The sequence below is a fragment of the Chrysoperla carnea genome, chromosome 2 (assembly GCF_905475395.1).
Source record: "Chrysoperla carnea chromosome 2, inChrCarn1.1, whole genome shotgun sequence".
In the NCBI taxonomy this organism is placed as follows: Eukaryota; Metazoa; Arthropoda; class Insecta; order Neuroptera; family Chrysopidae; genus Chrysoperla; species Chrysoperla carnea.
The window spans coordinates 445,162-472,641 of NC_058338.1; the positions used below are offsets into that span (position 1 = coordinate 445,162).

At 27.9% G+C, this 27,480-nt stretch overlaps 1 protein-coding gene across 1 annotated transcript in view; it reads right to left on the reverse strand.

Annotated features, from left to right (window-relative positions):
- The window catches only part of LOC123294197 (steroid receptor seven-up, isoforms B/C), a 112,372-nt gene that overhangs the window by 81,145 nt on the left and 3,747 nt on the right, over positions 1 to 27,480 (reverse strand). Inside the window, exon 2 of the mRNA XM_044875307.1 lies at positions 21,158 to 21,307. Within this exon, the coding sequence (XP_044731242.1) occupies positions 21,158 to 21,307 (150 nt within the window). The remainder of the gene's footprint in view (positions 1 to 21,157; positions 21,308 to 27,480) is intronic.

Here is a 27,480-nt window from a genome sequence, read left to right on the forward strand (position 1 = left end):
TCTTCTTTTTAAAATAAATAATTTTATTTTTAAATAAATATCAAAATTAAGACAAATCATATTTGTCTTCAATTCAAGAAAAATACAAAAAACAAATGTCTAAAAACTCATGTGCATTTTTTTAGGGTTCCGTTATCAAATATGAAACTTAGCTAAGTCCGCCTGTGATACAAAACTGAAATTGAAGAATTCTTAAAACCCTTGTAGGCGATTCGAGGAATTAAGTAATATAAGGTTTGGTAAAATTAAAAAAAAAATGTGTGAAGAAGGACGCAACCTTCTTCATTTGAGTACAATTTACACTTGACTAAAATTTTTTTTTTATTATTATGACTACAAATTTGAATTAATGACTTTTTGTTAAATTTATGCATCCTATCTATCCCGTTAATTATTAAAACATAATATTTTATGTTCCCTTGTAATTTTTATGTATCAAATTATGATTCATTTATAAAAAAAAAACTCATTTTAAGGATAGATGAAAAAAAAAATGTATTTCTAATTTTGATACTGAATTATGTCATAACTTGACGATATAAGACGAAACGTAAGCATAAAATATTTCGATATCTAGCGCAATTTTTAAGTTATATAAAATTGAAAATTTTCTTAAATTATTCAGTTCATAAATTCAATAGAAAAACAATTGTCCGAAACTCGAAAGGCCAGATTCAACTCACAAGTTCGAAGCGCCGATAAATATCCAGCAGTTTGAATGTTAAAGCGCACTTAAAATTTTCCTTACACTCTGAAAAAGAAAATTTTAATATTTCCAAACTGTTAGTTCTGGACTTGGAAAATTTGACACCATTAATATTTTACAAACCCATTTTATTAATATTTTTATTGTAAATTATTAATAAATACATTTAATTGAAAATTTTATCAATGTTTTCACAACCATTTTACACATACACACACATCAGATCACGTGACTATGAGGGCTATGACGTATGTAGGTATGCTAAACAAAGATAGAGTTATATAAATAATAATCATAAATTATTAAATCCGTCCTTGTTTTATTATTTTTTAAAGCTTTATAGACATAGCATATTATTTGAATACAACAAAAATGGTTTTGTTATCCTACAGGACTCTGTGATAACTATTGTTTTTTACATCCATGCAAGGCTTTATTATTATGTTTTGGCAGGAAAATGAGAAAATACGTTTTTGTTGAACACATCTATATATCTTTACCAACACAGTTGTTTGGGAAGGTTTGATACTGAAGTGAGAGATACTGATCAGGGTTTATTATCATAACAGTTCAAGTATGTACAGGATGATTTTAAATTTTATGTTGGGCAAAATGATGTGAGAAAAATTAATTCTCTCAAAATTAATGGCTTTCAAAAAATATTCCAATTAGATCGGACAAAATTTGCCTGTGTTATCAAAAAATCGATCTATCACATCCAAATTTTATCCGATTTTGATAAAGAACTATGAAATCCTACTAAATTTGAGTCTTACTTTTCAAATTTGTGTTTAAAATTGACCTAGGTTTAATAGATTTCAAGAATGTGATATAGGCACAAAAGTGATAGCTATAGCGAAAAGCTGACATAAAATGTGAAAAGAAAGACCCAAAATTAGTGAGTTTCAAAAAAAATTCCAATAAGATTGAATCAAATTTACATGCCTTATCAAAAAAATAATAACTTTATCACGCCATCAGAATCCAAAACATTTAATGTTGCTAAAAATTTAAGATAGTTGCAGCTAACACAAATGAATCATCCAATATTTTTACAAATTAATTAAAAGGTTGTAGGTTTTGGTGCAGTTGAAGGTTTGAGGTTTGAGGTTGAATTGAAAAAGCATGATATGTCGGTGATGATAACCAGCCAATTGTTGCTTTAGTTTTATATATTGCGTGCAATATGTAGCTTTACTACACAGTTACACTTACAGGGTGATCCAGCTGATGGTAGTCATATATGGTTTTACATTTATTTGATTGAAATATTAAGAACTCGAATGCAAAATTATGGGAGACTTAATAAAATAAATGCCAATATTTTTCTTCCTTAAATTTGGAACGATAAAAAAATTATTAAAAATGCTTCAATTAATGCTAGTTTTCTCATACACAAAGCACAAATAATGAAATAATAGAGTAATACCGAAAAATAAATCATTTTCCTATAAAAATATTAAGTGTTGGACCTTCTTTTTACATTCAAACCGATCTCATTTTTCAAAATACAAGATCATCATTTTTTTTAACCGATATCCTGGTATCATGACGTTTACTCATTAAATTTGTATGCGTACTTTTGTTACACCTTGTACATACATATATAAATATATAACGGTATTGTTTAAAATTTATTTTTTTATTTTGATTTGGTGGTCTATTATACAGAACTATAGAATAGAATAGATAGTTACAACATTGGTTCGATACTTTTTTAATTAAAACATCAATTTTTAAAAGAGTGGTGCTAACACACACACACACACACATATTAGTAATTATTTTTTGGTTTTTGTATTATTTATAATAGAACTAACAATTCATTCAATCAACTCCAATCTAATGTAGAGTTAGGTAGAGCTCTATTGATTCTAATAGTTTATAGTCAAACAAGGTATTCCAAAATTATGTACCTAAACGTAAAAGTCATATATAGCGTATTTTCTTTGTAGTTATAAATCAGAACTGAACCGATTTTGAAAATCATCACAAATTTTTTGTATTTTTTCGAGTAAGGAACTCTTAACTTGCACTTGAAACATAGTTAAGACCACTCTCCAGTAAATTACCTATGAAATGAAACAAAAATTCTAAATTGGTGCATCCGTTTAGGGGTTACCATGCCACAGACAGACATACAGCCACACAAACATGGCGGTCAAACTTATAACACCCCTTTTTGGGTATGAGAAAGGAACCCTCAGCGAAAGAAAGTTTGCTTAGACATAATCTTGCCACTGCTCCAAATATTCAGCGCCGTTAAAGAACGAAAGTAAAAAAATGATGATATTAATTTTGAAACACTTTGTATAATAATGTTATAAATATAAATGAATGCATTTAAAAATTAAACAAATCGATTTCTGATGAGTATTGTGAGTTTTAGCTGCGTGAGTTCAGTTCATAGAGTTAGTGTTAGTTACTTCTACTTTAATTTTAATGTTTTGTGTTTTTTTTAAATGATTAATAGGTAACAAAATAAAAAACCTATTAAAAGAATTAGTTAGGTTCTACCTTTAACTATATTGATAGGTTCTCTCTCACCTTTTTTCTAAAACCAATGGTTTCATTATTTTTATATTATTATATAAAAACAAAAGTAGGTATTTTAAGGTTTTACTCATTTATCAATTTAATTCATTTTGATGTACAGTTTAATACTGTACTATTATTTACAATTTAAATAATTATTTACTTTTAAGGCTTATGTAGTTACTTTAGTTTAAAATGCACTTCATTGCAAATTTTTTATTTAAATAAAATAATAATTTTGAATAAGTGACCTTCAAATTTTTATTTCATTAAAATAAGATATTTTTATACTTTAAACAAATTTTTACAACAAAATAATTGAACTGGTAAAAACAATTCTAGAATTATGTAATTTATTTTTTTATCAAAATAAATAAAATTTTTACATCTTCTATTCAAACATTTAAATACCTGAACTGAACGATTTATTTATTAATAATAATATTACAATAACTGAAAATGACTAGGTGTTCCAGGATTTATCCTGACAGAAATATTTTTATATTTTTAATACTTACAAGTATTTTGTACTTTTATACAAATTAATTTGTAAGAGACCATTTTATTGCAAAATTTATCTATTTTCACGGACTCCAGGGCTAATGAAATACTCAATATTTTGTATCCGTTGATTGTACTTTTGTACTAAATACATTGGAAACTTTTGCAAGTCTTAAGCCGTACCTACATATTCCATAAAGTATAATAAGTTTTCGTAAGGTAACTGTGAAGTTCATTTCTGATAAATAAATAATTTAAAACTAGTTAAAAGTCAATTTTTATTACAAAAAAAAAGTAGGTTCTAATTCTAAATAACTGAATAACTGATTGCCAGCCAATAAATTCAATTATTACTTTTTTTTAAAGGTCAATTGAAAAAAAATAAATAAATAAATGTATAATAAAATTGTATTAAAAACGATTTACTTGAAATTATTTATTACAAACGTTTACTCGTGGCTTCGTTCACGGCTCCATGTATCAACAAAACAATAAATAATTTTAGTTGGTATTTCGTAAAAATGAGATATTTCTTTCTAGATAAAAATTAATCTATGTTAATTCATTTTATGCGCAATTTCGAAAGCCGTGTAAGTGCAGTTTTACTGTCACTGGGTCCTCACACTTAATATGAATGTAATTTGATTTGAATTTATTATAAATTTAATATTTTTGAATGGAAGTTTATTTTTTGATATTTTTAAAAATGTTTTTATTTGACAATAAATATAAAATTACCTTAAAAATATAATTTTTAATTTCATTCCATTAAATAAATGTAAATTTTGTGGACAATGGCGACAGGGTGTTACAGGAATTATAACACTTTTTCCCAGTTTAATATATCATACATTTACATATACAGGGTACCTTTCTTTAAGCTGAAATATACTTGAAACTCGATTAACAAATTTAAGTTTCATACGAAAAAAGTTAATTTTAAAGGCATACATCTTCGTTGTAAAATTTAAGGTTCAATTAAAACTTCACTCTGATTCATAACTGATAAACATTAGATGAACACGCTTTAAATTAGAAAGTTGTTCTTTATAAATATATTTTGTTTGAAACATTTTTTTTGTAAACTGAATAACTTAGACAGCAATTGATAGCAAAAATCTAGCTTTTTGTGCGTTTGTTCATTCAATTTACAACCAAAATGAGTAGTTGTAGTTCTTAAACTTATGCACTGACAATAAGTAGCATAAAACCTTGTACACCCTGTAAGTATAGGCACTTGTATAAATATTGATAATGATAATTTAAATATATTTACATTTATTTATTAAAAATTAAAACAAAGTTGTAAAATAAAGAAAAGAACTATTTTAAATCGTTTTTTATTCAAATAAAAAATCAACCGGAAATGATTTGAAATAAAAAATGTTAAATACCTACCATTTTATGAGAATTATTAAATATTAATTTAAAATTTAATTTTATTTATTAAGGTTTTAAAGTAGTGGCAGGCATAAGTTTGATGGTGGCCATATCAACTATAGCTAACTTGGTAGTCTTATTTAAATAAAATTAACAAGACCCATTTTTATTCAAATATTTGATTTTAAGAAAAAAAATATCTATATATATATATAGGGTGTCCTTTAATTGATCCTGGACAACTCTAGTACGAAATTAAGATCATTAAAATTAACGCAAAAGGTCTCTAACAAATTTTGATCTGATTCGTACTTTCCGAGATATCCCCAAATATCTTTCATCCAATCAGAAAGCACTTAGGATACAAGAGCTTTTTCATTAGGTGGTTAAACAAAAGCTTTTCAATAATTGGACAAACTAATTGGTCTAAAATGGTCTTTTCATATGAAAACTACTTTAACGAATTTTAAGAATTTTTGGCGTTAAACCATTTTCTGCAAAAGCTATTTTTTGATTAAAAAAATCATGAAATAATTTTTTTTTAAATCTGCCAAAAAATCTTATAAAATTATCATCTATTTATCCCAATTTTAAAATTCAAATTAAACTCTAGATGTAATAAATAATACTCTAAACCTGTAATTATTCAAACATCCTGTATATACTAAGAAGATATTTTGTAAACAATTAATAATCTGTATATGTTGTGGGGGTAATGATTTTTAGTGCATTTTTAAATAAATATTTATTTAAACAATTTATTATTTATTATCAAATATGCACCCACACATTCAGTTGCACCTAACACTAACTTAGAAGAACCTAACCTAAATAGTGTACCTTGTGAGTCTGGAGTCAGTTGTGATATTTGATAGTCATTTCAAAAGATTTGAGAAGCTGAAAGGTTGGAGACAATATTATTTCAAGCAATATTATCACTGGGAACTTCTCTATCATGAGACCCGTAAAATTCGGAATAATTAGGTAGGAATGAATAGAAAGAACACTTTCCATTAAATTACCTTTCAAACAAAACAAAACAAATGAAAATCTGTTAATCCGTTTAGGCGCTACGATGCCACAGATAGGCACACTCATACCTTTTGAAAGGTCTGTCAATTACTAGAATTGAGCCTAGTCCAATTGGGTAGATCCTTATATTTACTTAAAGTAAATAAAACAACTTTGAGTGTGGACTGCTACTGACTTTATTTTATAAGATAAATAAATAAATAAATAAACACTTCATACAATTTATCTTTTTTATATTTTAATCTCTTTTTTTAAAAAGAGTGTAGAAATCTACTTTACCTTAACAAACTTAAAAGTCATTTAAATATTTAAATTTTTATGTAAATATTGTTATCATTGACTTTAGAGCACGTAAGGGCATTTAAAAAAAAAAACCTTTTTTTTTTTAAGGAAAAGGATGTTTACAATTCGTTAAAGTTTTACAAAAATTTTTAAACAAACAAAAAATTTTTTGATCGATTTATAGTGGCTAGTTCCTACCTCGATGACCGAGCTTTACTCGGTATATATTGAGTTATAAAGGCATTTATCACTAATATAAGAACCATTTAAAATGTCTGTACACAAAAACCAATTTGAATGTCCCGGTAATTGTACTTTATTTCGTCGCCAATAGATGTCAGTAAAAGTCATATTTTGCAGTCAATGTTTCAGTTTTTCCTGAAAACACGGTTAAAAGGACATTTTCTAAAAATAAAACCTAGCTTGATCGATTTTTCGATCCAAAAACCCCCTGCTCATTAATTTTCATGACAATCATTGGAGCCGTTTCCAAGATTAGAGACTTTTCAGTTTATAGAGGAATATTTTAAATAACTGCAACATTCTTTTTAATAAAAATAATTTTTTTAAAATCGATGATCTGTCATAAATACACTTTGAATGATTGACAGCTCACTTAATTTGACTTGTTTGACCTCTGCAGCAGATCGATACCTTTTTTGTTGTTATTTGTAAAACTATTAATAACCAACACAGCTCCGTTGTAGGGTCAATATACATCTTTGTTAAAGAATCGTGTTCATTAAAAAAAAAAATACTTTTATTATAAGACCTGCAATAATTGACTTAGCAGGTGGTCAAGTCGTTTTTTTTTTTGACTAAATAAATCAGCTTCAACACGACCACAAAAAAAAATTATGTTTTATGGATGTTGTCGGTAAAAATTGTTCAATTTTTTTAATTTTATGTCAAGGCCAAACAAAAAGAATTTTTTAAAAGAAAGTGAAATTCCAAAAATGATCTAATTTTTTTGTTATAAAATTTGTAATTTATATCAAAAATATTGATCCAAACTTTTCAATCATTTTTAGACAAACGGATTCAACGATTTCCTTGAAAATTAGTGCCTAATATATTTAAACGAGCAATTCTTGTATTAATATACAATTTTATTTCGAGTATCGAGGTATTCAGTTCAACAATTATGTTTCCACTCAAAGTCGACAAAAATTCTTATAGTTTAGAATAATTTTTATTGTTTGAAACTTTTCCCAAAGGTCCCAAGACGGTACATTTTAAAAATATCCATAAATAAAGAAATTCAAATGATGGGAATATATAAAATGAATATATTAGATCGTTACCGTTTTATTCTATTCTGGACAATTTTTGGTTGGTATTTAAAATAAGGCCATTAATCATGAATTTTAGAATAAAAAGAATAAAGTAGAAAGCCTTCTGGTCATTAAATTAATATGCAACCATGAATGAATATTATATATAGATAGTTATTGAAATAAATCCCTTCTTATAGTTGCTTACTGTTCTGTTCTGTTCTGTTCTGCTTCTGTGTATGATCGTCTATATAAAGTCTATATGAGCGTCTCAAGGATGGGTCAACTTTATTTCATATACTTTACATAATAAAAGTGACCCCTCCATGTACGTATATAGTCCTGTATTGTTTAGGCTTACCAACCCTTATTATTAATATTATAAATCTTAACTTTTCACATTATTTTAATATTATACATGTATACACTGTACATGTACAGTGGCTTCAATTCAAAGACTGCAAAAAAAAATTTCATAAATCCAAAATTATGGAAAATTTAGTTCGTTGATCAATAGACAAAAATAGTTTTAAATTAATCTTTCAATGTAATTTTAAAGTGATTCGGCTGTCATGTGACTCGTCAACTAGTCAACTAACCAATTTGTATGACGTAAATATATAAAAATGATAATAAAACTATCGTCAACTAGGCAATTTGTATGACGAAAATGTAAAAAAATGCTCTAGGAAAGGAAAATGTACACAATTAAAACAAATAGACCTTTTTTTTTCTTATTTGAAGCATAGTTCTTGTTTTATTTTTTATAAAAAACTGTTTTTTACATGGATTAGACCCCCCTAGGAGTCTTTTTTCCTTTTCGATATTTAATTTCATTGTACCAAATACGAAGTATCTAAACGTATGATTGAAGACACTGTACTAAAATATTAAAATTTATTTAGCATACAGATACTAAAATTCATGAATAATTTTAAGCAAGCATTAGAGTAGCAACGTAATATTTAAATAGCAGACACTGGACTGAACTGGACTGGACAGGAGTGTGGGGGGGTGACGGGTCCAGAGGGGTTCCTATAGGTATAATAAAGGATGAGATAGATATTAGATATTTATCATGGATATTACATATTTATAGTTATATCATCAATCATTATTGATCACAAGAAAGGTATCTAAGGGCTCTTGTTTAAAAAGGAATAAAGGATCATATTTATATTATATGTAATATATGTATATGACATAGGATAATATTTACAATAGATGGTCCTGTACAGTCCTGATCTTGGCATGGCTTTGGTCACTCTCAATAAAATTCTTTTTGTATGGAAATTACAAAAACATTTTTATAAAACAAAAATCTAAACATATTTTTATTTTATTCAAAGACATCACATTAAAATTACTTCCATTATAATATTGAAAAAAATCAATCGAAAATTGAAACACAAATTTTTTCCATATTTTTGGAATTATGTTCCTTATCGCACGTTATAATTTGTTTGCTGGTTGAGGGTAAAACAACCCCACAATCCAACGATGTATTACTTAGGAAACTAAAACTTTTTTAATCGATTCAGCTTGCCATGAATTTTGAGAATATTTTGAAAATAATTTACAATCTGACAATTTATGTTTTGTATCCAAATTTTAGTTTTTCATTCAAACAAAATGAATTGTGAGTACTGCTCAAACCAAATGTAGGTAATGTACGCACATATTGGGTTGACTACTAATTCAGAAGTATGTCTTATTAATACTTTAAAGTATTTTGTTGTATATTTGTAATTTTTTGGGGAATTGTATTTTTTTTATAGCAAATCGACAACATGTGCATAATCATTCATACCAGGAAAAAAATCAAATCAAATCTGAGTAAAAAGTAAGTGCTACATTTATAATATACGAAGATACGATAGAAACATAGTTCCAATCGGGTGTCCCACGGCACATCTCGATTTTTTTTTTATGACAAATATTTGACGGTATGGAAGTTGCATAATAATAAGTACGATAAGACATTTGATGATGATTTTTAGGGACGTTTTTACAAAAATAAAAAGAATATAGAAAGGGACATCGAATATTTGAAAAAATAAAATTGATTGAAATTTAGTGATATTGCACCCAAAAAAGAAATATATCTATTGTTGTTTTAAATAGATATTTTATGTAAATATGTAGATATTTTTGGATCGAATCAGACAAACAAACTGCAACATGGACTGACTTGGCTAACACAAGGGTGACATATTTATTCATTTCGTACAAAAGGTAAAAACGGTATAATTTTTTTTGGGTGAGGATTAAAGATTTAAATATTTTTGGTTAGTATTGATTGATATCAAAATCAATGAGAACCTGAGAACCAACCACAAAATCTTATTTATTTCAAATCAAAAATATCTTATTTTTACACAAAAATATTTATTTTATAATCTTTAATTCCTTTCTGTTTTCGGAGGGTTTTCTGTAATAAAGGACAATACAAAAAGTAACTGAAATTTATTTACTTATTTCAAAAGTTTTTGATTGAGAAAATTGATTAAAAAAAGGAATTATCGAAAAATACTTGGATTAAATTTTTATTCGATTTATAGACAGTTAAATTGTAAAAATGTAATTTTTTTCACACGAATTTATGAAAATTTCGTTAGTTTTAATAAAGTAACTGTTTAAATATCCTGTATATATTTAAATCATTGAGTTTTGCACATTTCTGGTAGCACTTAAAGACACAAGATTTTCTGAGAAATTCTATCAAGCCATAATTACTCAAATACCTATACCGAATGGATCATGGGTATGGGTATGGATATGGAGGTTAGCGGGCCATGCTCGAGGATCGCGCCTCGAAACAATGGTTCAGTCCTAGTCAAATAGACCCTTGTACTCTATCCCCGCTACGCTTTTCAGTGGCTATTATAAACCAACTGATGTACTGAAACCCAGGATTTGCCTAGCGCTAAGTTTCTTAATTTCTTCTGGTTCGACTATGGCCGGACCAAACCATTTCCTTCGCTGCTGTATGAGCGCCGGGCAGTAACAGAGAAAGTGGATCAATGTTTCTTCTGAATTTTCTCCGCATCTATCACACGTGGGAGATTGTCTTTTTCCAATCTGATGTTGGAACTTGTTCAGGTTATCATGCCCTGTGAGTAACTCTACGATGACTCTAATATCAGCTCTGTTTAGTTTCAAGATCTCCTCGGCTCTGTTACCGAGCGAGTTTCCTTCACCCAACAGGCTTTTGGCGATTCGCTTTCCCCCGTAGCTGGTCCATAACTTTAATGAAAAATCCGAGTGGACCATAGTAGACCAGAAATTTTAATAAATCTTAAATGATACAACCCTTTACCAATCTTAATATTTTACAAAGGGCTCCCATGCATTGTCCAGTCCTTCTTTATTATAATATAAAAACAAAGTGACCAGAATAAGCAAACTTATATTTATAAAAAAGGGTTTAACTTGTTACTTGTTATGGGTTAACATTTTTAATATTCTCCCCTTTTTATTAAAGGAATATAAATAAAAGATTCCATAATATTTATATTAAATATATATTTCACATAATTATATAAACACACACATGGACTGGACTGAACTGGACTGGAGGACTACAGTGGTCATTATTTAATCTGGACATGGGACATGACAGTACTATATCTAATCCACCCTAAGAACAAGACAGGACACTTTTTGACCGTTATCATTTTAAATTTAAATATAAATTCTATTTTTCTTTTATGTTTTGAAAAGTAATAAATTATTAATAATTATTTATGCTTTGGGAATATTTATTTTTTTTCTTCGCTAAAATAATTAATGCAAACATGACTTGGCCCATTACTGGACATTTGATGAGAAATTTCTTCGATTTATGTCAGTTAGAAAATAATTGTTATTTAAATATATTACTTTTTTAAATTTAGTCAAATATATTTTTAATCCCCGTACCAAAAAGAGGTGATATAAGTTTTACCGTTATATCTGCCTGTTTGTCTGTGGCATCGTAGCACTTAAACGGATGAACCGATTTTGATTTTTATTATTTTGTAATTTTAATGGAAAGTGTTCTTAGATATGCTTCAAATGTGAGTTTAGGGTTCCGTAACCGAAAAATTTGTCTGGGGTTTTTTAAATTTTACTTGTTTAATTTAAGTTAGAAACTTTTGCAGTAGCCCAATAACAAAATAGGATTTTTTCTGTCGATTCTTAAGCATGAATTTTCCCATTACAAATTGGAAACATATTTAAACAATTAACAGTGTTAGTTGTTATTTTTTCCACTTTTAACATCGTGGTTGCTTACAATGCTCCTGTTTGCTTGCTTGATATGCAAATTTTAATCCATATTCGTATAAATGAAATATAAAAGGCCTTATTTTTTTTTTATAAAAAGGCATTTATGCATATGATTAAGTATATATTTATATTATTTATATACATTATACAGTTAGTTGTTAATCATAAAAGGTATTAAAGTTTGTTCTTTTTTTATGTTTAGTGTAAATAAAGTAAAAGTGTAGTGTTTTACACTTAGTGTGTAAGTATAAAAAAGAACATATTAATATTGTCATACTTTTACTTATTTTAGTATTTTTTTTAGCATTCAGTTCAAGACTTTTTATTTTAAATAAAATTTTATTTTATTTATATTGATATTTATTTAAAATGATAAAGACAAATATATAAATATTATAAATAATAATTATAATGTGTTAGATAAAGATAATAAATTATTCAACAACACTATTAATAATAATACAAAATTATTATGTACAGTGTGATTGGCTCTAGTTTATATATCATTTCAAATGATCATGTACAAATCTTATAGAAATGCGCTTTTAGATAACTTGAATTTTTGATATGTTTTACTTCTAAACTTTTTGAATAATTCTTCTGTCTTAATGGGAAGAAAGAAAAATAATGGACATTTTTGAGTTCTTAATGAATTTTCACCAATAACTAGGAATATTTTTCATTCTTGTTCATTCATGATTTTTGGATTTTTTAAATCATAAAATTAGTTATTATTTTAGATAATTTTAATATATCTTAAAATTGTGAATGTATATTTACGAGTTTTTCTCTAAAATCATGAAAATTCTCAACAAAATATCAAAAAGAAGTATGTACATTATGAAATTAATATATTTTTTGTAGAATATTATTTCTACGGTTCCAACAAAAAATCATTAACTATTTATATAAGCGGAGAGCTCGTGAAACTGCATTTAAGAGGATTTCGTAATTTCGCATATGAATCAATAATATCTAACAATAGGTACAATATGAAGTAGGTGTACTAGGGTTTATCATGGAAGAAATATTTTAAATAATTACAAGTATTTTGCACTTTCATGGAAATTAATTTGTTAGAGACCATTTTATTGCAAATTTTATCTATTTTCAGGCAAATTTGGTGTGGCAGCTGTGTATTGTTTTAAAATTGTACTCAACATGTATAAATCACCCTATCTAAGTATTGAATGTGTATTAATAAAGGTAAGTATATTATTTTGACCATTGGTCATAATACTTACTATAACTACAGTACTGAGTACATAACATCACAGAATGTAATAGTATTGACCGTGGGAACTAAGACCTGGTCTAACCTGCCGGTCAGCTTTATGACCATACCATCAACATCATCATCATCATAGCTAGCTAGGTCTACCTTACTTAGTTATTGTTACTTTAACTCATTCAAGCTATACACAGCCTGTACTTATAATCAACTGTCCAATGGTTTTATTATACGTACTTTACGTTAGGGTCAATCGTTGTATTTGACAGTTATTGCTAATCGACTTAAACAATAATACTTTATAATACGAAAACTATGGTAAATGGAGATTTCTATTTTAGGGAACACAAGTTGTCTAGAAGATGGATCCTTCGGACTCAGGACCCAATTGACCTATGTTGCCCATTTACGAACTCAATCTCACTTTGTATGTCCTGAGCACGCTATGAAATCGAAAATGGAAAAATTAGGTGATTTTAGGAACACCTATACCAAAATTTTGTTCGTAGCGTCAATATTTTTAAGCGTTTGAAACTTGGGACTAAACTTAGTATACTTTAATATACAGGGTGTTCTGTTATTAATTGCAGATCGTCAGCCTACAGAATATTCTCATAAAGACGAACAAAAAAGCTCTTTACCAAATTTCGAAATGAGCTCTGATTCGGAAATTGTGGCTCTCTAAAGTGACACCTACTAATTTCATGAATTTGATAGTTTTGTGAATTCATAAATCTTTCTATTTTTCCAATAGCCACAACTTCCGAATCAGGGCTCAGATCGAAATTTGGTAAAGATCTTTTTTGTTCGTCTTTATGAGCTTATTCTGTAGGCCGACGATCTGCAGTTAATAACAGAACGCCCTGTATATAACAGAGTATAAAAATACAAGTGAAATTAATTTTTAAGCAGTAAAAAAACTTATTTATCAAATAAAGTAATCTTTTTTTAAAGTAACTAGACAGAACTGTACCTAACAGCAATAAAATTCATCGAATTTGCGTTCGTTCGAAAATCATTGACAATTTGTACGTTTGACCCCAAACTTATTTATATATTAAATAAATATATTGCAAGTCTTTACATATAAAATAATGCATGCATGATGTATGCAAGCACGGTACAATACAGTTATGACGTGCCAAAAATAAAATCCAAAAAGCAAAGAACAAAAAATTTCTTTGATGTTGGCTTTACACATACACAGAGTTCAAATCAAGTTCTCAATGGAATTTTAATTTTTGTTTTTATGCTAATTTTTTTAAATATATTTTATTATTATTTTAATATATTTTATACATTTATTGTGATAGGTTATGGCCAAAGAACTGGATGAAAATAGAAGGATCAAAAAGGGATGTAATTACATACTTAAATAAATCCACAATTCTGAACCAAATTTTCTTTGGTGATAAAAATGGAATGATCATAAGTTTATAACGAAACTTGATTTTATTTTCTATTTTTGCACGATAATTTTTAAGTTACAGACATTTTAAAAAAAAACTTTTCAAAATAGAAACCCAATTTTTTTTTTCAAAATCCTAATTCATAGTTTTCTCATTCAAGAATAAGTATTAAAAGGTAACTGTTGTTCAAAGTTGATTCGATAATCATCTACTTTGGATTGCTCTGGACTGGACTTTATTCAAATTTTATACTGTTTGAATGTTGGATAATATAACAATATGTTTTATTAAGGCCAGAGTCACAAGTAGAATTTGACAGGAGTTTTGGGTATGGAGGTTAGCGGGCCGTGCTCGAGCATCGGGCCTCGAAGCAATGGTTCAGAGCACCTAGCCAAATAGACCCTTGTACTCTATCCCCGCTACGCTTTTCAGTGGCTATTATAAACCAACTGATGTATTGAAACCCAGGATTTGCCTAGCGCTAAGTTTCTTAATTTCTTCTGGTTCGACTATGGCCGGACCAAACCATTTCCTTCGCTGCTGTATGAGCGCCGGGCAGTTACAGAGAAAGTCGATCGATGTTTCTTCTGAATTTTCTCCGCATCTGTCACACGCGGGAGATTGTCTTTTTCCAATCTGATGTTGGAATGATAACTTGTTCAGGTTATCATGCCCTGTGAGTAACTCTACGATGACTCTAATATCAGCTCTGTTTAGTTTCAAGATCTCCTCGACTCTGTTACCGAGCGAGTTTCCTTCACCCAACAGACTTTTTGCGATTCGCCCTCCCTCGTAGCTGGTCCATGCCTTTAATTGTTGGTTTTTCAGATTATCTCCTAATCTGTTAAGACCTTCTTGGTATGGCATCCTCGCAAGCTTTTCTTGAGTGGGAGCCAAATGTTTTAAAAACAGTAGGAACATTTACAAGTCTTTATTAAGGATGTGTTCAACATCTTAAAGTTTGTAATTAATAAACAGGCACGCTGTTTTGTTTTGGATCGAAATACAAAATATGATTTTTGAATTTTTAATCAATTATTTTATGATTGCTACGTAATTTAAAAAAATCAGCTACCTCAAAGGCTACTTTAGAAAGTAGACATATTTTTAAAAGTTGCCTATCTCTATCAATTTCCATCCTTCCTGTAACGACTCTCAAATACAATGCTTGGCTCTTGACCCAAAAGGATTTGCATTTACAGATGGACTGGCTACTATAGTACTCTAGCAACATATAATATGTAAATGTTTAAAAAAAATGCAAAAATATTCCATATGTCACCCAACAACTAACTATAGGTATAATAGTGGTCTTTACCTTCCCTGCACTCCACTGGATGAGAAATGAATGTGAGTTTAGTTATATGGATGCGACGGGCGACCCTTTTTCGTTTCTTTTATTTATTTTTTTGAATAAATATTCTAAATTATTGTTTATGATTCCAAAAAGGATTTTTTATATATTTAGATTACCTACAATTTAACATTTTTATAACCAAATATTCGATTTTCAAGTATGTAACACTTAGAAATATTGATGATACGAACAAAATTTTGGTATGAGTGTTAATAAAATCACTTAATTAGTCCATTTTAGGCTGTCTGTCTGTCCGTCTGTCCACTCGTGGAGACGTTTACTTACTCAAAAGCGAAAAGATTAATACAATACTGAAATTATAGCATACTCAGGACGTAAAAAGTGACTTAAAGTTGGCAAATGAGTAACATAGTTCAATTGGCTTATAAAATAATAAACAACTTTTGTTTGAAACATTTTTTCGTAAACATCACTGTTTAAACGTCAGGGCGCAAATTAGGGCAAATATTTAGTGTCCAAAACTAAAAAAGGATAGACCGTTGAATTTGCAGGTGGTCCTATCTAGCTTCTTGTGAAAGATTCTCGATACTCGATACAAATTTTGATACTCGAGGCGCCCAAAAATTATTCAAATAGTGTTAAAAAAAAGCATTATTAAATTCATAAAAATTCCAAAAAAATTAATAATATTATTTTTCAAAAAAAACAGGTGCTAAAATGTTTTATAGAAAAGCCCGCAGCAGCCGCGTGTTTGTTGCACTTTGACTTTTGACTTGTAAAAAAAAAGGTCACACACGAGATAATAATTATTACGGAATGAATAGAGGTCAAAGTATTTTGTTGTAATAAAAAAAAACAACACACTTAAACAAAGATATCGAATTATACATAAAACTATATGAGAGACAAAGATCGAATACAAAGATTTAAGAAGAATGTAAAGAGATCTTTTTTACTCTTAAATCTATTAGTGGTCTTGTATACAGTAAACACTAATTTATTATGAATGGGATCCTTTTTTTTCTGTTGACCCGAACACAATAACATAAAAAAAAAGATCAAATTTTAATCTGTTGAATAAGAGAACATGTTTTGTTACAGTTTTTTTGATGTAGCTTCCTCTTTGAGTCATCACAGGTAAAAGATCATCATGAAAAAGGATTTATTGATGTTTAAAAGGTTATTTACACCTTCTTAGGTAACAAAGATCCTTTTAATCATAGATAATACAATATGATCTAAATATTTAGGATCATTTTGTTCCATTTAAAACATGTAATTGGTTTTTTTGTGATACATGTCTTTTAACCCGTTTTTATAATTGTTACATCCCAAGGGAACTCTTATTTTATTAAAATATTTCTATTACAAACCGAAGCAAAAATTTGTGTAATGCTAGATAATTCTTTAACGAATTATTAGTCCTGGAGTCCGTGAAAGTAAAACTGCTCTTACACGAATTTCGAAATTTCGCAAATGAATCAATACTAGTGAACGATTAGTACAATATGTACTAGGTAAGAGCCTAAATGGCCGAGCAGTCTAAGGCGTTTGCCTTGGACTGTTTGTCCATTTAGACTAAGGTTGTGGGTTCGAATCCAGGCAACGGCAGTGTGAACAATTTATAATTAATGGGAGTGCAGAATTGATCACATTGTGGTCGCTTGGATAAGAACGAAGTAACCGACTCCACCCACATCAAAATGTAATTGTAAATATGTTTGTAATTAAATAAATAAAGATTAACAAATAATGATGTGGGTGGTCTCTGTTATAGGCGTATATGTCAGAGAAACGGAGGTTAAACCCCATTATTATATATATGTACTAGGTGTGCCAGGATTTATCCTGGCAGAAAGATTTTTTGCCAAGATTTTTTAATTTTTTACTAGTGTGACAGATATTTTGGTCAAGTTTTGAGCTGTCCCATCAAAATATTTCGAAAGAAGAACTAGTAGTTTTTTAAGTTATTATTTATTTAGTTTTTTTTAAACAATTTTTAATATTTAACAAAATAATAATTGTAATTTATTTCAAACTATTTTCGACTCTAAATTTTTGTGTAATAATAAAAATTTAAATTATTTTGTTATTTTTTTTAAAAGAATTCTTTATTCTTGTATGTAAAATTCTATTTATTCTGATTCTGAATAAAACAAGATGAGAGCTTGTCACAAGATTAGAATCCCAACAAAACTTATACAAATATTTTAAAAAAAAGAAAAAAGTAAGATAAAAATCTTACATTATTATTCAGATCAGAGCAAGCAAGCAACGAAGAAAGAGTTTACTTAACTTTAAACTTTATTGTTTTTATGAAAAATGATTTCAACTTTTATAATTTATATTACTTTTTTATTTTGTACAAAGTGTATTTAATATTAAAATGCTTATGTAACTTTAAAATTAAATTTTTTATTCTTGTATAACACAATTCGTAGCGCAGGAGCTGTGTAAGTTAAGCGAATTCCCTCAGAGATGGAAAAAATATTACATTTTTCTTATAATCGAAAATTGCTTTTTTTAATTTTCCAAGAATTTTTATTTCGAAAACTAAACATTCAGAGAAAAAATCACAAGAATACTTTTTTGCTTAAAACTGATCAAATTATACAAAAATAGTTTTTATTTTAAAAAAAATTCAATATTTTGGACTTTGTGCAACCTTGACCTTTCAAATACCAAAAACCTTTCTTGATACCAAATTTTATTCAAATTGGATTTAAGTTACGACCGCTGGAGAGTTTACAGACACATATAAATGATAGATACATATGTATACTCAAATTTTAACGATGGTCATTTCTGACATCTATTAGGTAAAATCGATGAAAATATGAACAAAATCAGTACAAAATTAATAGCTCCATTTCCTTCGACAATTCGCTTAAAAAACAGCAAACATGGAAATGTTTTTTGTGTGGTCTATTTATAAAATGTATTTAAAAAGGTGATAAAAACATATAAATAATTGTATGTACATCCTTGTCTGGTCAACAAAGGATCCATCTAACTAAGTAGGTATAGGTATGACCCAAAGGATCCAACACAACATAGGTATCGTTTTAACACCCATGTTCAACAAATAACTCTGGCTGTGGTCACTTTAATTCTGTTTTCTGTTTAGTTAATAAGATAACCATCTCAGTTCTTTATTTTTTTTATTTTTATTTTTTGGGTCACAATAAAATGCTTCTTGTATTTTGTAAAAATACTTTGTTAGACATTTATTGTCTGTTTACAGTTTTGGGTCTGCTATAGTAGCTGTATTTATTTATAAGGGTAGATAGTACTAAAAAAGGGTTTTAAGTTTTATATCCTTTAAATATTTATATAATATTTATTTAAGGAGTGAGATTTATCGAAAAAAAAATTGTTTTCTAACTTTGTATATCATTCATTTTTGCTTCGAAGTTTTAAATTCGATCAGAAGTTTAACGGATGCACAAAATTTATAAAAAATAATCTGATTTTACAATTTTTATACCCTGTATATATGTAATATATATCAAGGTATACTAAATTTATTCCCAAGTTTGTAACGCTTAGAAATATTGATGATACAAACAAAAATTTGGTATAGGTGTTTATAAATCACCTAATTAGTCCATTTCTGGTTGTCTGTCTTTTCCGACTATCAACACGATTGCTTACATGTGAAATTTACAAAATTTAAAAAACCGGAAAACCCCCGACAAATTTTTTGGATATGGAACTAAATTTCTAGAAAAATTTTTCGAAAAACCGCCATAATTGTGTTAATTTTTTTAATTCAACACTTTCTATACAGGATATTTCTACAAATAACTCAGTCAATTCTTTGTTTTCACTTTTTGTCATTAAAATTAGCATTTGATAATAAAAATTTAAAAAAGATTGTTCTTTGTTTATTTTTTTCGTTCTTGTTTTTCGGGGTCTTATCGATTAAAAAAATCGTTTCTTTGTTTTAATAATCCATTAAAATATCGTTTTTGATTTTAAATTGATTTTAATTTACATAATTTGTGGAGATTTGTTAATTTTTTTGGGGTTTTTTATTAAAAACGGAAGTATCATGTTTTTTTTCGAATAAAATCAATATGTCCAGAATTATTAGAGTCGTTAATAATATAAGTAGACTTAGTCATAAAAACTTTAGTACTATAAATAATACTTAGATATAATTAAACAGTTCAAAATGTTAATTCGAACTGTTGCAGACCAATCAAAATTGTTCAATTTTAATTGAAATGATTCACACAATGCAAAAAATTTTTAATTATACAAATTAATATATATTTATTATTCATTTCCTGGATTAATATACTGTAAAAATTCGGGTTATATTCAGGATAAATCTGGATTAAAATTATTCTAAAAATATCTGTTTTGACTAGGTAAGGCCATTGGACTTTTGATACCTGAAAAAAAGATCTCTCCACGAGAAAACCTCATTCCTTAAATTTATTTTAGAATATTCATTAACAGCAGAAGATTTTTGACTCCGAAAATTGACATTGAGCATCGTGTTTTTTTCATGTGTCAGAAGACAAATTCCCAACTAGAAGAATTTTCATAAAGAAAAAATTTGTAAGACATGGTTTGAATAACAGACGCTCAAATTTCTTTCCAAAACTTGATTTTAATTAATAATAAATTTTTGTAACGCCCGTCTTACAAAAAAGAAAAAAATAATTTAGATCTAAAATTGTGAACAAATTCAGGTAACAAATTTTCCTTGGAAACCGATTTATCATTCCACCAAAAAAAACAGGTTATTAAAAGACCGTTATTGAAAGAATTTTATTAAAAAACAAACGAACCCTTTTCTTGCCGGACACCTCCTTCAAAGGGCAGTAAGAATAAATTTTTTTCTACCTATATTAATTACAATTTTTGAAAGAAATACTACTTTTATTTGGTTGACCATTGGCCAGATTAAATACGTTTATCCGGGACCCTTTTAAATTGAATTCACACGAAGATTTATAATTTTTTTGGTGTTTATTTGATGAAGGTCCCAAAAAAGGATTTTAAAATAATCGCATTGTAAAACCGTGTTAAATAAACTGACCGTTATATAACAAAACGTTTTTAATTGTTCTCTTATACAAAATATAAAATGTTTACCACAAGTTTGAGGGCAATGTATCCAAAATATTTAATAATAAAGAGGAAATGTTAAAATTTGATCCAGGATTTAAATTTAAAATAAATATTAAAAAGAATAAATGTAATTACCTTCGCGTCGCATTCCCATTTTTAAACATTTCTTGAGTCGACAATATTGGCACTGATTTCTATGATGTTGATCGATTGGACAGTTTCGGGATCCACGACATGAATACGTTAAATTTCGTCTTACGCTACGTTTGAAAAATGATTTGCAACCTGTGAACAGAAAACAAAAGAAATATATTAATTTTTAATTGAACCATTCCAAAATTTACTTAGGATTTTATAAATTTACTTTTTTGGGTAATTTTTGTTGATTTGGAGTTGAGACTTAATTATTCGAAATAAAATTGTATCATATATCACAAAAAATGTTTTTAATGTGTTATATGAATAAATTTAGCTACTGACGATGTTTGTGTTTCAATCAAAATATTTATATTTAGTGAAAGTCGATTTTATGTTTTTTAATTATCTTTTTTCAAGCATCGTGATTTTTATAAATTTTACGAAAATCCTAAACATGGTTTAATGAAAATTAAATCGTTTCAAGATCATTACAAGTTTTGTACCGTAAGATACGAGCGAATCGAAATTCTTACAAAATCAAGTGCTTGTAAAATTGAAGCCCTTTATTTTTATATGTTAGTCATGAGTAAAAGCCTACTAAATTTCTTTTCATAAAAAAAAGACTCGAGTGAATATGTGAGCCTTTATAAAGCATTATATATCAAACGACTTAAATTGTATTACTTTAAAAACAAATAACTTCCCTGCGCCTCCATAATAAACATATATATGACAATATTTGCAACAAACTAAAGTCAAACGTCGTGTAATTTCTTAGTTACATAGACCAGGTAATGTAAGATCGCTTCATAAATTATTAAACCGGAAACAATAATTGCTGATAAAAATCGCATGCATTTCAAATTTGTTTAAATACTCATTAAATGTAGTTGATTTTGTTTTTTAAAATCAAAGGGTACATAATTTAATTCTTGATTTTAAATCTTTTTCAAGATTTTTAGCGAATTGTCGAAGGAAATGGAGCTATTTCTTTTGTATTGATTCTGATTGAGAAATCAGAACGTGCAATAAGGAACATAGTTCCAATAATTATCAAATACTACGCATGATCCTAGTCTCATATAATAATAATTTGTGATGATTGAATACAAATCATTTATATTTTTATAATAAATAAGTAAAATAAATGAAATGGAATGACTTTAAAGTCAAGAAAGTAATACATAGTTAAGTATACTTATGAGTGAGTATAGTAAGTAATATGATGTTACTTAAGTAACCTATGATGTATAAGTGAGTTGTTCTCACACAGTGACCCGCTCTGATAGCGATAATTACGTTAACCTTAAGGGTATCCAACCGTGGTCAACTTGCACGCCATCAACATTCAACGGCTTGACCGCGCCACGCATTCTAACAAGGTTATCTTATTTACTTACTTAACTTTAACTTTAAGTTATTTTATTCATATTTTTACAAATATTTACTTATTTATTATATTTATTAATAATAAACTCGCGTGAATTCGTTATATTTCACTTCAATTCGTGACACCAGATAGCTTTTCCTCGGTTTTTCCAAATATAAAAGATCTATTAATAAGGGTGTTTTTCCCAATTTCTCATGATAAATGAGAAAATTAAAGTAGCTATCAAATTTAATTCATTAAATATATTAAATTTTCAAAAAAAACTCATATAAATAATAAAGTAAGCGCTATATTTATAACGTACGAAGGTACGAAAGGAACATAGTTCCTACCGGGCGTTCCTCGAGACACCTCCCGAACTAGTGTAGCTAGTTTTTCTAAGCGGTGCATTTTTAGTCTGTAAGTATACTTTTCGCCAAATTTAGACATGATATCTTGAAAATGAGGGGTGAATTATCAAATTTTATAAAGGAATAAGCAAGATAAGTTCAGGACAGAAGAAAACTTACTAGAGTACTAATAATATATAAGAAAGACTTTACTAAGCAAGAAGTACGTACCACGTGATATGATGACGTAACAATTATTACTTATAAACTTAGTTGGCTGTTGTTTGTTATTAAAAATGATATTTGTCAATTAATATCATTTATTATTTTATTTGAATTAAACTTTTAATAAAACTAGTTTGAACCAGATAAATATATATATATATATATATTGTTTAACTGATTTAATTGTAGTTAATTAAACTTATTTAGTCAAACACATTAAATATTAAATATTAATTATATCAAATATTGAAAATTTTAAATCAAAATATTTATTTTTTGTTATTTTTAAAACTATCCAAAAATTTATTTAGCTTTACTCCGTATTTTTTGAGTTAAAAAAGCACAGATTTTATCAATTATATAAGAACCATTTAAAATGTCTTTACACAAATATCAATTTGAATGTCCCGGTAATTGTACATCTTTCGTCACCGTTAGATGTCAGGAAGAGTCATATTTTGCAGTCAATGTTTCAGTTTTTTTCTGAAAACACAGATAAAACGATATTTTCTAAAAATGAAACCTAGTTTGATCGATTTTTCCCAAAAACTCTCTGCAAAACCAATTTTCTTCATGATAATCGTTTTAGCCGTTTCCGAGATTGCTGATATATACACACAAGAATTACTCGTTTAAATATATAAGATATGAAAGAAATTTAAAACATAACAAGCTAAAAATAATCGTATTTATGCCATTTTGACCGCAGTTGATACTGGCTCATTATTAACTTTCAGAACTGCGAATAGTCTGATATGGAACGAAAGTTATTAGTCTAGTCCTGAGAGATTATATCCACTCTTTTATAATTAATCGCTTACATTTAGTTATTTGGATAAAAGGTATGTGAATATTTTTCGATGGGAAATAATACTTCGAATTAAATATAGTTTTCCGTACATCTGTCCGCGTTCCGTGATTACTTTTTTTTCTAAAAGAGATAATTTGTGCCAAATGAATGAACATTTTGAATGAAAAATTTATCAAAAAAACAACATTTTTTTTTAAAAATCACTTCATATTTATTATTATTAATAATATAAGTATATTTGTGTAGGGGTGACACGGACTAGTGCCCTTCTGACCACAGTATTGTATAGTAAAACCACCCTCTGTAAGTATATGTGAAATTATTTTTGATTTTATAACTTTGGGAATTCTAAAATGCATGTGATTTAAATTAAATAGTTGTGGTCAGGTGTACTCCCTCGCCGTCAATCTAATTATACAGTATTTGATAGTGATTTTTTTTTTAAATAATTTGTATGTTGACATTTTTTTTTTGTTATTTGTTGTTTTGAATGCCGCTGTGCGTGGGAATGCCGTGAGAATAAATTTGTTAAAAGAATTCAATTTTGTTATTTTTTTTTTACGTAAATAAATAAATATTTTAATTTAAAAGGGAATTTTTTTGATCTGATTTCATCAATTTTTATTATACAAGTGAAATTTACAAAATTGAAAAAACCCCCGACAAAATTTTCGGGTACGAGGCCCTAAACTCGCACTTGAAACATATCTAGGAACACTCTCGATTAAATAAACTTTTTCCTTAAAGCCTTTTCCAAACTGAATCAAACAACGTACTGTACCATTGATCAGCAAATTTAAGGAAGGTTGATTCGATACGTAAATAATAATTTTTGACACCGATTTAATTATTTAGTAACTAAAATTGGAAACCGCAAGAAAAAAATAAGTTTTACAAAAATTATAACATTTATGGGAAGTAAAAGAATTAGTGTTTGATGGTATTCTCTGCTATGGCACGCGATTATTTTATTTTATTTGATAAAAAACCATATTTTATAGAACCTGTTTTTTAAAACCATTATTGTTATTAGTTAGGTATTTATTATTACTTCTAACCGCAAGGTTCTACAACAAATCATAATGTTTTAATTACTTTTTATTACAACTTTTATTCGATACTTTTTTTTTTTATATATAATTAACAAAAGATATAGGAATACAATTAACAGAATTAATTGTATAAATATTAATTTACATTCACATTAATTTTCATAGCTGACTTGTGGAAATTTTCGTATTTTTTAAACTTGTTAGATTTCGACCATATAAAAAGCCTCTCAAATTTCCGTTTTGATCTGAAAGTGAGTTTTCCTTAGCAACTTTCCTAACCTAAAGGAATTCAGGGCTTAAAGTCTATGGTTCGATTCTTTATAGATAAATTATTTTCTCGTATAACTTTAGAAAATAGAATAATTTATAATTCGATCTAGAATTATAAAAGTGTCAATCAAAATACACGGAAATCAAACAGAAATGTACTAAAACGGAAAATTTGTTGTTCATATCTGTGAATTGTTTAAACATGACATGGGAGGGATCAGGAGATATGGGAGAGAATATACAAAAGAAACTTTTATATTCTATAACAAATAATGAAATGGTTCGAATCAAATTGAATTGGACCTTTCTAGCTTTTATATAGAAATTAATACGTCTATATTACATAGAAACATATACCTATAGGTTTTGTTTTAAATATGGATATGTGAGTGGGTACACTTTAATTACAAAAAAATTGATCCAATCTAAGACTAATTCAAAGTGAGCAAACAGGTAGAAATCGTCACGTAAGCATGTGAGATATGCTGTGTGTGTGTGCCATATCTATGGAAACAAAATTGTTAGTACTAATTAGTTTATATCTTTTTCGTTTTGTACAGATTTCGCAGGCAATTTCGTTTTTAACCGAGGTCCCATGACCGTACTCTTTTATGCTCACATAGTTAAGTTTAGGAAAATAGAATTAATATCTCGGAAATTAGTCCTCAGATTGAAATTTTGTAAAGAGCTTTTTCGTTCGTCTTGACGAGCTGATTAAGGATATTTAGGTTTCTATGACCAATCATAGAACATGCTGTATATAACGTTCTAGAATTACAATGAATTCATCCTGTATGTAACGAACGACTCGACCAGCTCTATGTGTAAAAGAGAGTTGTGAGTAAGGTATGAGTGTAGCTCTGCTGTGGATGAGTTCTGGATAATTTTATTCGTTCGTATTTACATGAATTTACATAAATTGTAAAACGTTAACACTTCTTGATTTTAACATATTTGTGTTAAAAAATTATATTTTAACAATATGTGTGTGAGATACGATATGATATGGGATTGTTTTGTTGTTATATAAAACTTATGGACGGACGGACGACCATGGGTGAACCATAGACATATACAGAACATACAGACAGACAAACAGACTGATGAACCAATAAAATAATACATGTATCCAAGCATGGACGCATAATTTTAAATAGATACAGATATATATATATCCATTTGTGAACATTTATGCTAATTTTACTTAAATCCGTGTACCCAACCGAATAAATTTTATACATTTTTAACCCCCGAACCAAAATGGGAATATTAAAGTTTGACCGCTATGTGTGTCTGCCTGTCTGTCTGTCCGTGGTAACGTAGCGCCTAAACGAATGAACCGATTTTTAATTTTTTTGTTTTGTTTGAAAGGCAATTTAATGGAGAGTAATCTTAGCTATATGTCAAGTGCGAAGTTAGGGTTCCGTATCCGAAACAACGAAAAAATAGGTGATGATCTTCAAAATCGAGTCAATTTGTAAAAAGCTTTAAGGAAAAAAGATAATTTTCCGTATTCGGAAAATTTGTCGGGGATTTTTTAAATTATGTAAATTTCACTTGTTATATCTATTATTATAAGTTTAGTCCAAATTTTGTAGCTACTCCCACACTACTATTAAAATTCGTAATTAACTACCATATAATTAGTAGCTTTTAATAACTATTTTTCTGTTAAAAAAGATATTTTTCAAAAGGCTTGGTCTAAACCAACCCAAGCCATAGCAGCCAAGTAATTGGATAGTGTTAAAAAATCCATTAAAGAACAAATCTTATAGTAATCAATAATAAATTTTTTTTTTTTACAAACATCTTTGAAATGTAATTTTACTTTTATAAAATCTTATAACATTAGTTAAAATCTATTATTAAGGCAGTTGGTGCAATACAAAAATCAAAACAAGCCATGGATAGGGTCTGGTGCGACCCCTGAGGTCCACATGAATAACTTCTCAGCATAATAAAATCGACCGTCTCGAACGAATGTGATGAAATATTTTTCGGATCATATTGCCGTTAATACGCTTTGATTGACATCTCAAAGAAGTCGATATCATTTTTCGTTCAAGCAAAACCGATTAGGAAAGAATTGAAAAAAAAAACTCGCCTGACTTGAAACGACTCGGCTGAATGTTATGAAATTCCTTTTTAACCAATCTTGATGGAATTGATTACACCAACAACCTTAATGTTAGTGTTTCATATAGTTCAAAGTTAAAGTTAACGTTTGTTGTTTTTTAATACGC